Source organism: Phyllobates terribilis, unplaced genomic scaffold (assembly GCF_046119375.1).
Source record: "Phyllobates terribilis strain yellow unplaced genomic scaffold, ASM4611937v1 Scaffold_182__1_contigs__length_3807330, whole genome shotgun sequence".
Lineage (NCBI taxonomy): Eukaryota > Metazoa > Chordata > Amphibia > Anura > Dendrobatidae > Phyllobates > Phyllobates terribilis.
The window spans coordinates 2,059,346-2,076,720 of record NW_027362942.1 but is presented as its reverse complement, the minus strand read 5'-3'; the positions used below and the strand labels follow the sequence as shown (position 1 = coordinate 2,076,720).

General features: G+C 42.1%; 1 protein-coding gene across 9 annotated transcripts in view; it reads right to left on the bottom strand.

Annotated features, from left to right (window-relative positions):
• LOC141212709 (uncharacterized) overlaps window positions 1–17,375 on the bottom strand; it is a 165,931-nt gene that overhangs the window by 25,662 nt on the left and 122,894 nt on the right. For 6 of the 9 annotated variants that reach the window (XM_073664995.1, XM_073664994.1, XM_073664997.1 and 3 more), the window contains 2 exons: window positions 14,138–14,258; window positions 12,415–12,456 (listed from right to left, as the gene is read on the bottom strand). In XM_073664995.1, coding sequence (XP_073521096.1) covers window positions 12,415–12,456; window positions 14,138–14,258 — 163 coding nt within the window. The remainder of the gene's footprint in view (window positions 1–12,414; window positions 12,457–14,137; window positions 14,259–17,375) is intronic. The other 3 variants (XM_073664996.1, XM_073665001.1, XM_073665002.1) reach the window with 1 other exon arrangement.

Below are 17,375 nucleotides of genomic sequence, written 5' to 3'. Positions count from 1 at the left end.
ATTGGAAAAGATGATGTGTTACATGATACAAAAGACATATGGACAAGCTGTGAAAGATCCTGGAACATTCATCTCTGCTTCGTGGACTGGAGAGCTCGGTGGGAAAGATTGAGAGTTGAAAATTTATTTGTAAGTTTTAAAATGTTTAATAAAAATTATTTTATTAAAAAAAAAACTATTATTGTTTGGATAGCTTTTTCTATATACTGCAACAGTATTGTAGTTTTGGCGATTTTGCCAAAAAAATAAATCTTGATACCGTATATTCCGGCGTATAAGACGACTTTTGAAGACTGAAAAATCTTCTGTCTAGTCTGGGGTCGTCTTATACGCCGGTAATGCTTTTAAACTTTCAGAAATTGACATGGGGGGATACTCTGGGGGTGTTAATAAGCTGCCGTGGCCGTATCCCTGCCATGTCGGAGTTAATATAAGGTGGAGGGAGTTAAAATACGGCGGCGGTAGGTCCAGACAGTCAGCGCTTCTGTGCTGAAACTGACACATCGCTGCGTATTCCCAGCTCTGGACACAGCGCAGGGCTTCTGTGCCGACAGCTTTCACTTGTCACAGAAGCGCTGCGCTGTGTCCGGAGCTGGGAAGTTCGCATCGCTTCTGTGACAATATATGAAAAGCCGGCAATTCAGCAGCGGCATAAGCCGGCACCCGACAATTTAGAATAGAAAGAATAGAGCATCACACATAGACTAGATAGATAGAAACATGTCAGTCACATATATATGAAGTACAGTGACAGTGTTGCTTACTGTACTTGTCATTTAGTGTAAAGGATTTATTAAAACAAATAATAGTGTTTTCATGCACTGTCTCTTTAAAAAAGCCGGCCGGCAATTCAGCAGCGGTACCCGACAATTTATAACAGACAGAATAGTGCTTCACACATAGATTAGATAGATAGAAACATGTCAGTCACATATATATGAAGTACAGTGATAGTGTTGGTTACTGTACTTGTCATTTAGTATTAAAATAAAGGATTTATTATTAAAAAAATTGGCGTGGGGTTCCCCTTAATTTTAGGCTCTAGCGGAGGTTAAGCAGACGGCTGGGGCAGATGTTTGAAGCCTGGGAAGGGGGTAATACCCACGGAGCTTCCCAGGCTACTAATATCAGCCCCCAGCTGAATACCTAGTCTTTACTAGCTATTAAAATGGGGGACCCCCCAAAAAAAATGACGTGGGGTCCCCCCTAATTTAATAGCTAGCAAAGGCTAGGCAGACAGCTGGGGGCTGATATTAATAGCCCAGGAAGGGAGCCATGAATATTGGCCCCCTCCCAGGCTAGAAACACCAGCCGTCAGCCGCCCCAGAAATGGCGCATCCATAGGATGCGCCAATTCTGGCACTTAGCCTCGCTCTTCCCACTGCCCTGGTGCGGTGGCAGGGGGTAATAGGGTTGGGGTTGATGTCAGCTTATAATGCCAGCTGACATCAAGCCCAGGTTAGTAATGGAGAGGCGTCTATAAGACACCCCCATTACTAACCCCATAGTCAAAGTTAAAAAAAACACAAACACCCAGAATAAAGTCCTTTAATTGAAATAAAGACACAATTCTTTATTGTTCTAAATTAAACCATACTTACCATCACGCCCATTCCAGCTGAAGCCAACGATCTCCTGCAATAAAAGAAAAATAATAAAGCAACCTCATCCTTACCTCTCCATGGTTCCCAGGACAGCTTCAGCTCTGCTACATCGAGATGACAAGCTGGACCGCAGCAGAACGCTGCCATCCAGCCTGTCATCCCGCAGACACTGAGAAGCGCAGGCGTGCTTGCGCTCCTCAGTGTCTGACTGTGACGACATCCAGATGAGCCGACAATGAACTCAGCTCACCTCCTGGACGTCCGTCACTGACAGCGTGGGAAACTTCTACTGCGCATGCGGGGAGCAGGAGAATTTTCCCACGCTGTCAGTGACGTGCATGAGGTGAGCCGAGTTCATTGGACATGATCTCGGCTCATCTGGATGCCGTCACAGTCAGACACTGAGGAGCACAAGCATGCCTGCGCTTCTCAGTGTCTGCCGCATGGCAAGCTGAACGGCAGCGTTCTGCTGCGGTGCAGCCTGTCATGTGAATGTAGCAGAGCTGGACCGGTCCTGGGAACCATGGAAAGGTAAGGATGAGGTTGCTTTATTATTTTACTTTTATTGCAGGAGATCGTTGGCTTCAGCTGGAATGGGCGTGATGGTAAGTATGGTTTAATTTAGAACATTAAAAAATTGTGTCTTTATTTCAATTAAAGGACTTTATTCTGGGTGTTGTGTTTTTTTTAATTACTTTACTAGAAATTCATGGCGGTCATGTCTAATATTGGCGTGACCCCATGAATTTCGGGCTTAGGGCCAGCTGATAATGCCAAGCTGGCCCTAACCCCTTTATTACCCAGTGAGCCACCGCACCAGGGCCCTGGATGAGTTGGGTACAGCGCCAGAAGATGGCGCTTCTATGAACGCGCCATTTTCCGGGGCGGCTGCGGACTGCAATTTGCAGCGGGGGGGGCCCAGAAAGCTTGGGTCTCCCTGCGCTGCGGATTCCAGCCCCCAGCTGCCTAGTTGTACCTGGCTGGACACAAAAATAGGGCGAAGCCCCACGTCTTTTTTTTTTAATTATTTCATGAAATAATTAAAAAAAAAAGGGCTTCCCTATATTGTTGTGTCCGGCCAGGTACAAATAGGCAGCTGGTGGTTGGGGGCAGCCCGTTCCTGCCTGCTGTACCTGGCTGGACACAAAAATATGGCGAAGCCCACGTCAACATTTTTGGGAAAAATTAATTACAAAATTAATAATAATTTAGGGACTGCATCTTTATTAACCCCTCAATTGTCATTTAGTGTTAAAATAAAGGATTTTTTAAAAAGAAAATTGGCGTGGGATCCACCATCATTATAGTCTCTAGCGGAGGTTAAGCAGACGGCTGGGGCAGATGTTTGAAGTCTGGGAAGGGGGTAATACCCACGGAGCTTCCCAGGCTACTAATATCAGCCCCCAGCTGAATACCTAGCCTTTACTAGCTATTAGAATGGGGGACCCCCCCAAAAAATGACGTGGGGTCCCCCCTATTTTAATATGTTTATGAGTGACAGTTTTCCTGCTATATACCTGCATGTCATAAGAATTTAAATTAAAAAAGGACCATGTTAAATTCAAATCTGTTTTTTTTTAATTTTTACCAGTGTTTGGTATGCGTTGGAAAAGGGGTAGTCTTATACGGTGAATATATCCTAAACTCTATATTTTAACAGGAAAGTAGGGGGGTCGTCTTATACACCAGGTCGTCTTATACGCCGGAATATACGGTATATATTTTTTTAAATTATAGACGATTTTTGAATTTCAATCTTGATTTTTTTTCTTTTAGCTAAACTTAGTCCAAATTAGTTTCCAAAAAAACCCTATAATTGCCTCAAGCAGTGCTCCCTGACAGACTCAGTCTCCTGGAATTCTGCAATAAAGCAATAACATGTTATCACATGAGATAACTGCAATTACAGTTTTCTTATTACGTTGTAGAGTTTTTTCATACTGTGTCTTTTTCCTAAGTTTTTGGATCAAAAAATGGAACAAAAAACGTTCAAAAGAATGAACACAAATAGGTAATGTAAAAACTACTTGCTGTTCATATTGTGTAATATGTTCATTGATCTCAGCGTCTTTTAAATGCTCAGACTTTCAAAAGACAGGAAGCATTTAAAAGAAGGGACATGTACATTCTCCCGGTGTTTTCCACTAGAAAGACACTCAATACTTAAAAGGATATTCCCATCTCCAAGATCCTATCCCAATATGTAGCAGGTGTAATAATAATAATATTAGCAAATACCTCCAATTAGAAATGTAGTTTAGTTCTTCTGATTCACTATGTCTCTTTCCTCATGTGCAGGCATTGCGGGACCTACTACATATTGTGATAGGATCTTGGAGGTGGGAATAACACTTTAACTTACAATAGACATCTGTCACGACTCTGTTGTCGGGTATCCTGGGGCCAGGGGCTCCAACCCTGTCCCTAATGCTAGGGGCGCCCTAGCTGGCACTGTTCCCCGGATTACTTCTGAAGGTGAAGACGCTGGGGCAATGTACCTTGTCTGAGCTCCTCAGTCAGCCCTCAGTCTTCCCCCCTTCTCTCCCCAACAGGGAAGAGGGGAGTAGTAGTGTATGGTAGGACACAAACCAGACTCACAAGGTAACACATACAGGGCTGAAGGAAAATACTAATCATACAAATATATTCACACAAACAACAGAGGTTAACACCGGGAAGTGGAGGATGGGAAACAAACCAAAACAGAAGAATAGGATTAACATGCAACCTAAACCACACAACAGTGTAAGCTGAAATTCACCAAACGCTTTCTTAAATAACCACTCTCCAACTCATTCCGAGAACCATGCAGCATAAGGTAGCTTTGGCAATTACTCCAAGTCAAAGCCCAGAATATATAGGAGTGGGGAGTGGCTAACACTGGACAGCTGAGAGCCTAAATGAAGGTAAGCTTCCAGGAGCTCACAACTGAGCATATTAACCCCTGCACTGCTAAAAGAAACCTGCACCATTTAATATGAAGGGGAAAGGCTCTAGTGAGTGCAGGAGTAATCAGATCCTGCGGTCTTCTGGCTCCTCTCTGTCGTGGTAAACCCGTGATAGTACCCCTCCTTCTACAAGAGACCTCCGGAACCTCAGAACCGGGTTTATCCGGGTGTGCCACGTGAAAAGACCGAAACAACCTGGCCTGATACCCACATCCTCTCCTCAGGACTGTAACCCGTCCAGTGTACCAGATACTGAAGCGACTAACGAACTAAATGAGAATCAACGATCTTAGCTATTTGGAATTTCAAATTTCCATCCACAATGACTGGAGATGGTGGTAGCGGTGATGGTAGAGAGGACGCAACATATTTTTAGCAGCGACCGATGAAACATATTATGGATCCAAAAGGTGGGCAGCAAATCAAGGCGGAATGCTACGGGATTGACGGCCAATCTTATAAGGACCGATGAAACTGGGACCCAGTTTCCAAGAGGTAACCATCAACTTAATGTTCCTTGAGGACAACCACACCAAGTCACCAACACACAGGTCCGGATCCCCCACTTCTCTCCCATCAGCCACACTTTATATTTGGACCCTATCTTCCTCAAGCTGTTAAGAACTCCTTGCCACACAGAAGGAATTGAAGATGAAAACTGTTCTTCTTCAGGTATTCCTGAAGAACAATTTCTATTAAATGAGCTGAACTGAGGATGAAACAAGTATGCCCCGAAGAACGGGAACTTACCAGTAGATTCATGACGATTATTCACTGCAAATTCAGCTAGAGATAAGCAAGTAACACAATCCTCCTGATTCTCAGACACAAAACACCTAAGATAAGTTTCAAGATTCTGGTTCACGCTTTCAGTTTGCCCATTGGACTATGGGTGAAATGCTGAAGACAACGACAGACGGATCTTCAACCGAGTGCAACAATATCGGTAGGGATCCCATGTAATTTTACAACTTCTATGATGAAAATCTGCGCCAAAGTCTTGTTGTTAGGTAACGCGGGTAACGCAATGAAATATGACATCTTACTGAATCTGTCCACCACCAAAATTACAGTATTACCTGCCAATACAGCTAGATCAGTGATAAAATTGACCGATACATGAGTCCATGGTCTACTGGAAATTGCCAATGGGTGGCAGACCAAGATGGACGAGTATGAGAGGTCTTAGATTAAGTACAGACATTGCCGGCGGGCACATAGTCCCGAACATCCTGATGAACCCCTGACCACCAAAAGTGCCGAGTAAGAAGATCTGTGGTGGCTTTATTACCGGGATGTCCGGCCAAGACTGAATCATGATGTTCACTAAGAACTCTAAGCCGGAGATTTACGGGTACAGACAGTTTACCTAATGGACATGCAGCAGGGGCGTGCCCCTGAGCTTCAACAACCTCCTTCTCAAGATCGGGTCATATAGACGCAATAACCACCCCTTTATGAAGTATAGGAATCGGGTCACAATTTTCTTCTCCTCCAGGAAAACAATGAGATAACATCCGCCTTAAATGTTTTTGTTCCCCGGCCTATATGGAACAAAAAAGTTAAATCTGATGAATAAGAACGCCCATCTTGCCTGTCTAGGCGTTAGACGTTTTGCAGACTCTTGATATACCAGATTCTTATGATCTGTGATTACCATAACCAGATGAACTGCCCCATCCAGAAAATGACGCCACTCCTCAAAAGCCCACTTGATTGCCAACAGTTCCCTGTTACCAATGTCATAATTTCTCTCAGCGGGTGACAGTTTTTTAGAAAAATATGCACACGGACGCCAATTACCAGGAGACGCACGCTGAGACAAAACAGCGCCCACCCCCACTTCAGACACATCAACTTCTACAATGAATGTCTGAGTGACGTCAGGCTTTATGAGAATTGGCGCAGATGCAAAACACTTCTTCAAGGTCTTAAATGCCTCCCTGGCCATACTGGACCATTTGGAAAAGTCCATCCCTTTCATGGTCATATCCGTCAGTGGATTGGCGACTACAGAAAAGTTATTGATTTACTTGCGGTAGTAGTTGGCAAAACCCAAAAACCTTTGTAATGCCTTTAAGTCCGCAGGACAATCCCAATCCAGTACCGCCAGGATTTTCGCCGGATCCATGCGAAAACCGGTGGATGATAAAATATATCCCAGGAAAGGGATCTCCTCAACCGAGAACATGCACTAATCTAGTTTGACAAATAATTTATGGTCTCTGAGTATCTGTAAGACCTGCCTGACATGTACTTAATGTGACTCAAGGTCAGGTGAATAAATTAATATGTCATCAAGATAGATCACCACAAATCTACCTGCCAGGTGATTAAAGATGTAATTTACAAAATGCTGAAAAACGGCGGGAGCATTAGTCAACCCAAGTGGCATCACAAGGTTCTCATAATGTCCCTCAAGCGTATTGAAGGCTGTTTTCCACTAATCTCCCTCTTTAATATGAAGGAGATAATACGCCCTCCTGAAATCAAGTTTAGAAAACCATTTTGCTCCCACAATCTGATTAATTAGGTCCGGGATGAGAGGGAGCGGATATGGTTCCCGGACAATGATCTGATTTAGTTTGCGGAAATCTAGGCAGGGGCGTAAACCCCCGTCTTTCTTCTTTACGAAGAAAAACCCAGCAGCAACGGGGGATGAGGATGGTCTGATATGACCCCTTGCCAAACTCTCCGCGATATAGTCCTTTATGGCCTGCCTCTCTGGACCAGAGATATTATAAAGTCTGCACTTAGGCAGCTTGGACCCAGGAACAAGATTAACGGCACAGTCATAAGGACAATGGGGAGCGAGTTCCTGACACCCCTGCTCCAAGGACACATCCGCAAAGTCAGACAGGCATTTAGGCACAGACTGGGTATCCACCCTAGCCAGTCGAGTGCTTAACAGTGTCCTTGACAATACTCGCTCCACTTAGTTACCTCCTGCATATGCCAATCTACCATAGGGTTGTGCAGCGTGAGCCAAGGTAGTTCCAGAATCACAGGAGAGGGCAGACCCTCTAGCACATAACAGTCAATACATTCTGAGTGTATGGCCCCTACCTGTAGATGTAACCCTCAGACGACTTGAGTAAAATACCCCTGACTCAAGGGTGCGGAGTCGATGGCAATCATGGGTATGTGCCTGGACAGTGTTTGTGGTTTGAGGCCCTGGACCTGGATGAACCTGGCTTTAATCAAATTAAACCTCACCCTACTGTCCCGAAAGACAGATATGTTCACCTTATTTTTGCCCAGATGGATTTCAGCTGGTGGGAACATGGAGGAGATATGTACACCAGTTGCTAACTTCCCTGCAATCCGGGCTCCTTAGTTTTCTGGAAGATGTTTACGGTGAAGTAGGGAAGGGCAAGCACCTATGAAGTGACCCTTCCTCCCACAGTAAAAACATACTCCTCTTTACACAGAACTCCGGTTTGATTCACAGAATGAGTTGCCCCACCCAACTGCATGGGCTCCTCAGATGACTCCGACCAGGGTTCCCTTGGCCCTTTATGTCTCTGGCAAAGACATATGGCCGCTTCAAGAGAGACTGGAGTCTCGTACAATGCAAGGGCATCCAATAACCTTGCAGATAGCCCTTGACAAAACTGGCTACGGAGTGTGGGCTCATTCAACTTAGTGTCGGTGGACCACCTCCGAAACTCGGAGCAATACTCCTCTGCTGAAGCTGACGTAGTGAGACACGGTCAGGATCATCATATATATGACCCAGCTCTAGAAAGAATTCCTCCATCGTCCAGAGCAACTGGGAGTCCAGCGGGAAAGAAAATGCCCATGCTTGGGGGTCACCCTGAAGGAGCGATATTACTATCCTTACCCGTTGTTCCTCGGTTCCTGAGGAGATAGGACGTAATCGGAAGTACAGCTTACAGGCTTCCCTAAAGACAACAGACATGTCAAGCTATTAAGATCTATGGGCTTATTTTCAATTAAAGGGGGCGTTACCAGTGTGAGACATGTAATGACTGACTGATCTCCTGATCTACATGTCTCACACTGTTTACACTCACTTTTATCACTCACTTTTATTTACAATAATCTCTAGAGTATATAACAACACAATCTGAGATATTCATCCTCAGAATAAGAAGGCACTCAAGTAATAATTAACTTTAAAATATGTCATTCTTATTGTAGAAAAAAATTTAAATCAATTTTAAAAGAACAAAAGAGAGAGTTTTCAAAGTGTAGCCAACTGATGATGCCAGAGACTTGTTGATATGGATATAGCAGTGCATACAAATTAGATGGTAACAAACCAATACCTCTTTAAATATATTAAGTTAAAGTGCAAGTGCTCTATATTTTATTTAAACTCAAGTACTGGATATAGATGTTAGGTGTAGTAGATTACTCATAGTTGGCAGTGTGTCGTTTTCAAAAGAGAGATGTACTTACAATTTGTAAGGTGCAAGGTATGTGTATATCAGACCTACGCCCCCTTTAGAAGAAGTTTAGGCAAAACGACATCATCGGGGTGGTAGCCCCAGACCTTGCACCTTAAAAATTCTAAGTACATTTCTCTTTTGAAAAGGACACACTGCCACTATGAGTAACCTACTACACCTATATCCAATACTTGAGTTTATATAAAACATAGAGCACTTGCACTTTAACTTAATCTATTTATGTATAAAACTCTGCAGTGAAAATTATTTTAAAAGCCTATTAGGTTGTTACCATCTGATTTGTATCTACTGCTACATCCATATCAACAAGTGTCTGGCATCATCCGTTGGCTACACTTTGGAAAGTCCCTGTTTATTCTTTTAAAATTGATTTTAAATTTTTCTACAATAAAAAATAAATATTTAAAAGTGAATTATTACTTAAGTCCCTTCTTAGTCTGAGTTTGAATATCTCAGATTGTATTGTTATATACACTGACCTGAAGGTCGATGTACCTATTTTTCTGACATATGGAGTACAACAATCTCTGGAGGCAGATCCTCAAGGCAGATCTATGTCCAGCCCATAGTCCTCAACAACTTATTTACACATTAAGTAAAATGTGCATTTCTCTGGAATAAGACATTCGATTGCCGATATCAAGGTATCACTTTATCCAGCTTTCTATGACCTACATGTCCGTAGAGATAGCTTAGTAGGGTTGATCCTGACAGATTCCCTTTTAAATTTACCAAATTTAAGTGGTTCATGCTGTTTTATAAATAGAATTTTAAGAATGACTTGTCTAAGCCTGCGATGTCTAAGAATTACAGTTCTGATAAATATGCCCATGTTTATATTGTCTTCAATTTACTTTGTATGCAATCATTATATGATGGACATTGGTTTATTTGTAAATTATCATGGATTTTTTATAACAATTTGATATCTTAAAGTGGCCCAAGTCTTTTACTTTTTGTCGGTTTATGATCTACTGCTAGTTTTTGCTGTGGGATGTATTTACACATTTCGTTTTTGTGTCCGTAATGACACAGATTTTGATGTACAATTTTATTTTTTGGTGCTTTTTCTTTCTAGGATTAGAGAAACATTTAAAAGGAACAGGCAAATTTTCGGCAAGCAATGTAGCATGTGCAATATACACAGTGTTCATATTTGGTTCTGCTAGCTGGTTACAGTGATCAAGAACATTCCGAAAAGTAGGCAGATTGCAAACGTGAGGTCAAAATGACTGCTTGAATAGGCAAGCAGAGTCGAATCCTAAGAGGGTGTGTTGTACACACTGTTAATATTCGGCAAGCTAAAGTGCTTGCCGAACATCTTCCCTAGCCAGGAATAATACCTGATAGAAAAAAAAAGCATAAAAAAGTTTAACTTTTTATTACACCATGACGGATATATTTGTCATGGAGCGTGTCGAGGACTTTGGAGCGGGCTCAGAAGTAGAGACGATTGCACTTTTGTGCACGCTGAAATAGACGAACATCGCTGGATCATAGGTCAGACAGCGTCCACAGTGCCTCCATCTGTCTCATTATAGGGAATCTTCCGTCGGGGGTTCTGTCTGAATCACGTATTTTAGAGATTTACACGGAAACCCCGGTGTAAGCACTCAGCAAAGAGCACAGGATAAATGTGAGCCGAGCCTTACTGCGATCTTTGTGAGGCAGAAAAAACAAATCAACAGCATGTGAAGAATTGGTTTTATTTAGTTATTTTTATGCAGTTCTTTGTGCAGTATAAGTGATTACACGACTCTATTCTTCGAGTCGGTGCGATTACAGCGATACCAGATGTATATTGTTTTTTTATGTTCAGCTGCTGTCTAGTGATGGGCGAACCCAAACAGTAAAGTTCGGGGTCCGTACCGAACACCAAGCTGAGCTGAGTTCATTGACGTCAACGTGATCGTGGGAAAATTCTCACAGCGCATGCACTGACCTCATTTGCTGGCACTGAGCGTCAGTGTATTGCTGGCTGCTGAATAGAGGGGTCACATTATACAATGTAGCCATTTTATTCATGGGATCATCGTGGGACTCTCGATATTTGGACTGCGACGAACAGGTGAGGATGAGGTTGGTTTATTATTTTACCTTTATTACAGGTGATCATGGGCTTCGGGGACAAAGTGTAAAGTGAGTACATGGCGTTTTTTTTTTATATTTTTTTTATTAATTTTACCATTGTTTTTTACTTTCAGCACAGGCACCGCTGCTGAGAGACTACTGCTCCCATCCAGCGGCACCTGCGCTCGCTATTTCCTATGGCAGTAGGCACCGGCTGATGGTGGTAGTAGTACCATCAGCCGGCGCCTATGACACGCAGTAAGCTATTAAAATCAGATCACTTGTCACAGCTGTGGAATCATGCTATTACCGCCGATCAGAGCCTGTGTTTCCTGCGCTGTCATGCAAATGACAGTGTGGGAAACCAGGTATATACAGTTCCACCATTCACAAGAGTGGGGTCCGTGTTCGGGAACTGTTCTGGTACCCGTACTTATTAGCCGAACCTGTACAGTCACGGGTTGGCCCATCACTACTCTGCTGTCACACACTGAAAGATGCTTATATTTGCAAATGTTTTAAAAAATTTTTTGCATTGCTGTATTTTGAGCGCTATAACTTTTCTATAATTCTGCTGACGGAGTCATGTGAGGGCTTGCTTTTTTTGCGGGACGAGTTGACGCTTTTATTGCCACCATTTTCGGGCACATAACTCTTTTTGATCGCTCACTATTCCGATTTATGGGAGGCAGAATGAACAGAAAAACAAAAAAACAGCAATTCAGGAATGTTTTTTTTTTCTTATGCTGTTCGCTGTATAGTAACAGTGATAAGGCAGCTTTATTCTACGGTTCAGTATGTTTACAGCGATATCACATTGATATTTTTTTAATGTTTTCTGCTTTTACACAATAAAAACTATTTTATAAAAAAAATAATAATTTTGCATTGCTATATTCTGAGAGCTATAACTTTTTTATTTCTCTGCTGACAGAGCTCTGTGGCGGCTTGATTTTTGCAGGACAAGTTGACGTTTTCAGCACTACCATTTTTATTTTCATTCAACTTTTTGATCGCATTTTATTCCACTTTTTTTGGCGCTATGATGAAAAAACATTTTTGGCCACTTTTTTATTACATTTTTTTAAGGAATTCACCGATGGGGTTCACTAGTGTCACAGTTTTATAGGTCGGGTCATTCTGAATATGGTGATACCAAATATGTGCCTGCATGATCACCATGGCGTAAATTTTCCGAGAACTTCTTCCCAACCATGACTTACATCAAATGTCGTGAAGAGGTTAAGACATACAGCAATAACTGTGCCTAGTAGAAGTCATCAGACAATCGCAGGTTCAAGTCCCTTAAAACAAATAAATAACAAGCAAGTTTGGTATCGTAATAATTGTACTGACCTGGAAAATCTTTCCAGATCAATTTTACTGCAGAATGAGCACCTGGAAAACAAAAAACAATTGTTTTTTTGCATTTTGAATTCATTTGGATTTTTTTTCACATTTTCCAGTATGATAAAATGAATGGAGTCATCCAAAATATAACTAGTCCCTTAAAAAACAAGCCCTTATATGTCTGACAGCGGGGAAATAAAAAAGTTACGGAGGGAAAAACTAAAGGTTGCTTGGTCCTTAACCCCTTCATCTCCGGGTGATTTTCCGATTATTGCTTTTTGCTCCCCTTCTTACCAAAGCCATAACTTTTTTATTTTTCTGCTAATATGGCCATGTGAGGGCTTGTTTTTTTGCAGGACAAGTTGTACTTTTGAACAACACCATTGATTTTACTACATGGAGAACTGGAAAATGGTACAACAATTCCAAGTGCGGTGAAATTGCAAAATACATTTTTTTTTTATTTACCATGTTCACTAAATGCTAAAACTGACCTGGCAACATGATTCTCCAGGTCATTACGAGTTTGCAGATACCAAATATGTATAGGTTCTTTTTTATTCAGGTGATGAAAACAAAATCCAAAGTTTGTAAGGAAAAAAAAGTGTTATTTTTTGGGATCTGGGGCCGGGTGAGGGCTTATTTTTTGTGCACCAAGCTGAAGTTTTTATTGATACCATTTTGGAGCAGATATGTTTTCATCGCCCGTTATTGCAGTGTTGCAGAGGCCCCAAAAAAATAATTCTGGTGTTTTTCTCGTTACGTCGTTCACTGATCAGATTAATTTCCTGTATATTTTGATAGATCGGACATTTCTGAACACAGCAATACCGAATATGCGTTGTTGTTTTTTGAATGGGGCAAATGGGGGGGGGGATTTGTACTTGTGTTATTTTATTTTTTTAATATTTAAAGCATTTCTATTTTCACTTGCTTCAATAATCCCATTTAGGAGACTTAAAGCTGCAATCTTCCGATCGCCTGTGCTACACATGGCAGTGCTTCAACCCTGCTACGTGTAGCAAAAATCCCGTTCATAGGAGACTTACAATGACAGGCACGGGGGTCTTCTGCAGACTCTCAGCTGTCATACCAACCCATTGGCACTCCGCAATCATGTGAGAAGGCGCCGATCATATCTTGTGACGCGCTTCTGGTCAGAGTGTGTTAAATGCTGACGGCGGCATTTAACTTGTTAACAGCCGCAGGTAGATCGCGAATCAATACGTGGCTATTAGATGCACATGACAGGTGATCAAATCAGCTGTCATGTGCAGGGAAAGATACGGGCTCAGCGCCAGAGCCCCCATCAAAGGCAGGGTCATGACCGATGACATATCTATACATCATCGGCCGCGAAGGGGTTAAAGGTTTAAATTAAAAAACAAAAACAAAGAAGCTGAGATCTTGGGCCACGTTCAGTATTTTACATCAGTAAAATACTGACCAAAAGTTCATACAGCCCTTTTGTGCCTCTGGGCTTGATAAAGGCCAATTATGGCCGAAATGTTGTCTGCTTTGTCTTCGTGTTTTCATTTTTTAATTGACATGGAATAAAGAACATTTTTTTTTATCAAGAATTCTGTTTTGGTCCCTGGGCTTTCCTAAACTTATATTGCTCTTGGATCTGGTGGGAGGCCCTGACGAGCTCAGCACATTTGGTCAATGTGCATATGAATTTATCATTTGACTGAGATGCTCTCATCTCTACATGAAAGGTTTCTCTTACCCGATGATGTAAAAGTCTGGGGATTCTCCATCATGGTCTTGTATTGATCCTTATGTCCTTCTATGTACTCCCACTCTTCCATTGAGAAATAGACCATGATGTCCTGATACCTTATAGGAACCTGATCAGCACAAAGATAAAAACTCTGATCAGCACAAGGATAAAAAGGAGTGAAAATGGTCAACAATAAACAGTCTGAGGCAGGCTTCAGTAGTATAAACACCACATCCATCAGGTGTTTTTACAGCCCATCATTTACTGCTTTCTGCCACATAATACATTATGCTTAGTATATATTACTAATGCTACACTTTCACTGATGTTTGTCTGGTGCTCTCTGCAATTATGTCATGATTTCAATATGGCATCCGAGTACTGTCCAATTTTTTTTACTGACTGATAAGACTTTCACTGCCGAGGTTCATCCGATACTTGGATCAATATCGGACATATCTCTGAGACTTTGCATGGACCACTTGATCATCAAAAAATATCTGACATGTGAACAGTCCCATAAGACTGTTATAATTACAAAGTGCTATCTGTGAAAAACATGGATAGCGCTTCTAAGTGAAAAGCTGACATGTGAATGAGGCCTAATTCTGCCATATTTATATAGGAACAAAAATGTGCTGAATTTATATAGAATATTACAGAAGCAAAAATGTGAGCACTGAAGTAACATATATAAGGTTAATGAGGTATAATAACACATGGTGATGGCTGGATTAATTAGATACGAGGTAAGGTTGCTGCGCAATTAGATTGTGGGGTGGAGACATTTCACTTCTTCTGCAAGGAGTATTTTAGACATGTGCAATTCAGGTAGAATGTATACCTCTCACTGAAAAGACTGTGTGTGAGCCGGCTGGAAGCAGCTGATTGAATTGCTTCCTGGATTATTATTTGTGAACCCCACTAAGTCTGCTGGGTCACATATGAGCCTCCTGAAAAAAAGCTGAACGTGATGCTTTCTGGATCCCATTGAAATTGCAGACTTATGTGTGATCTTCCTGAAAGAAGCTGAATGTGGTGATTTCTGGACCATATGTGAACATGCTGAAGGAAGCTGAATGTGGTGCTTTTGTTTTTGGACCTCACTGAATCTGCTGGACCATGTATGAACCTGCTTGAGGAAGCTGACTGGAGTGTTTCCTGAATTGTTCGTGGACCCCATTATTGCTCCTGAAGAGCCTTTATCCAATGTTGGGAGGGGGGGGGATAGGCATTTTGATGAGTATAGTAATCTGAAGGAGAGTACCATGATTCGGGGTAATTTGATGTTACATGTGAATTGGTCCTTTTATTTGCCACAGTATCTTTCTGAACTGAGTACTATTTGGAATGTGTGTACTGTGATTAGAGACTTTGTACAGAAACTAGTTTCTGTTCTACAGACTCATTATGTTGGATCTGTGGTTATTGAGAGGTTAGCAGTGTATATGTGGAGTTACTTATCTATGAAGGGTCAGTATAAGGCACATTAAGGCTAGTTGACTGAGCAGGGGCGCCATATGCTCATTTTAGAGTACCAACATCTGCGGCAAGTCAGGGACTAATATCAGGGTGCAATAGGGTGTTTGAAGACTTATATAGTTCTGACATACTGATAAAGCTTACTTTATGTAATAGTAATTCAGAAGACTGATTCGTATGGATCTGGGTTTCTATCCAGTGAGATTGATAAAGGCTTCACCTGTGTCTGACTGTGAAGGTCATGGTAAACTTGTGTAATACTAACCAAGATGCAGAGTGATCATGTCTCTTTATAACCCCATGTGAAGTTTCTATTCCTGATTGGCAGCATGAGCATAACTGTGTATAATATAATTTTGTAGAGAAGGTTCTAGCTCCAGAGTGTTTAGTCCTCCATGTACCTGAGTGATAGTGCTTGGAGTAATAAACCCAAATTTGTGGGTGAATCTCCTTCCATTGCAAAAAACTTTCATAGCTTTTCCCAGTAGGCATGACTTGTAGTATAAAAGTCTCCCATTATCATTCACTGGTATATTGGGGAATTGTGGTTCAGTTCTAGGACCCCTGCTCTTCTCCATCTACATCTTTGGCCTTGAAAGCACATAGAGTCTCACGACTTTCAGTATCACCTCTATGCTGATGACACACCGATATCTCCTCCCTACTAACCATAATCCCACAATGTCTGTCCGCTATCTCATCCTTCTTAACTGATTTCTAAAACGTAACATGGATAAAATAGAATTCTTCATCTTTCCACCGTTTCATTCATCCCCCATCTGACCTATCTATCAACGTCAATGGCTGTTCACTCTCCCTAGTCCCACATGCTCGCTGCCTTGGGGTAACCCTGGACTCTGATCTCTCAAACCACATTTCCAAGCTTTTTCCACTCCTGCCTCGACTACTGCAATCTCCTGCTCTGTGGCCTCCCTTCCAACACTCTTGCACCCCTCCAATCTATCCTAAACTCTGCTGCCCGACTAATCCCCCTGTCCCCCCGCTATTCCCCGGCCTCTCCTCTCTGTCAATCCCTTCACTGGCTCCCCATTGCCCAGAGACTCCAGTTGAAAATCCTAACCACGGCATACAAAGCCATCCACAACCTGTCTCCTCCATACATCTGTGACCTAGTCTCCCGGTACATACCTGCACGCAACCTCCGATCCTCACAAGATCTCCTTCTCTACTCCCCTCTTATCTCCTCTTCCCACAATCGCATACAAGATTTCTCCCGTGCATCCCCCATACTCTGGAACGCTCTACCCCAACATATCAGACTCTTGCCTACCGTGAAAACCTTCAAAAGGAACATGATGACACACCTCTTCCAAAAAGCCTACTACCTGCAGTAACCATTGCTCCACCAATACCGCAGCACGACTAGCTCTACCCCCACCTACTGTATCCTCACCCATCCCTTGCAGAATGAGCCCTCGCGGGCAGGGTCCTCTCTCCTGCTGTACCAGTCGCTGTCACGTTTTGTTAAAGAGCATTGTAATTGTTCTTGTATATATACCCCTTTTCACATGTAAAGCGCCATGGAATAAATGGCGCTATAATAATATATAATAATAATATATATATAATATATATGATATTTTCTTCATTGGTACATTAGAATTCGGTTTGTGTAAAAAAAAGATAAAAATCTTGACATGTTAGGCTATGTTCACACACGTTGCGTTTTGCTGCGTATTTTGCAGCAGATTTTTATGCAAATTTTCAGCTGAGTCTAGCAGTACAAGCAAAGTCTATGAGA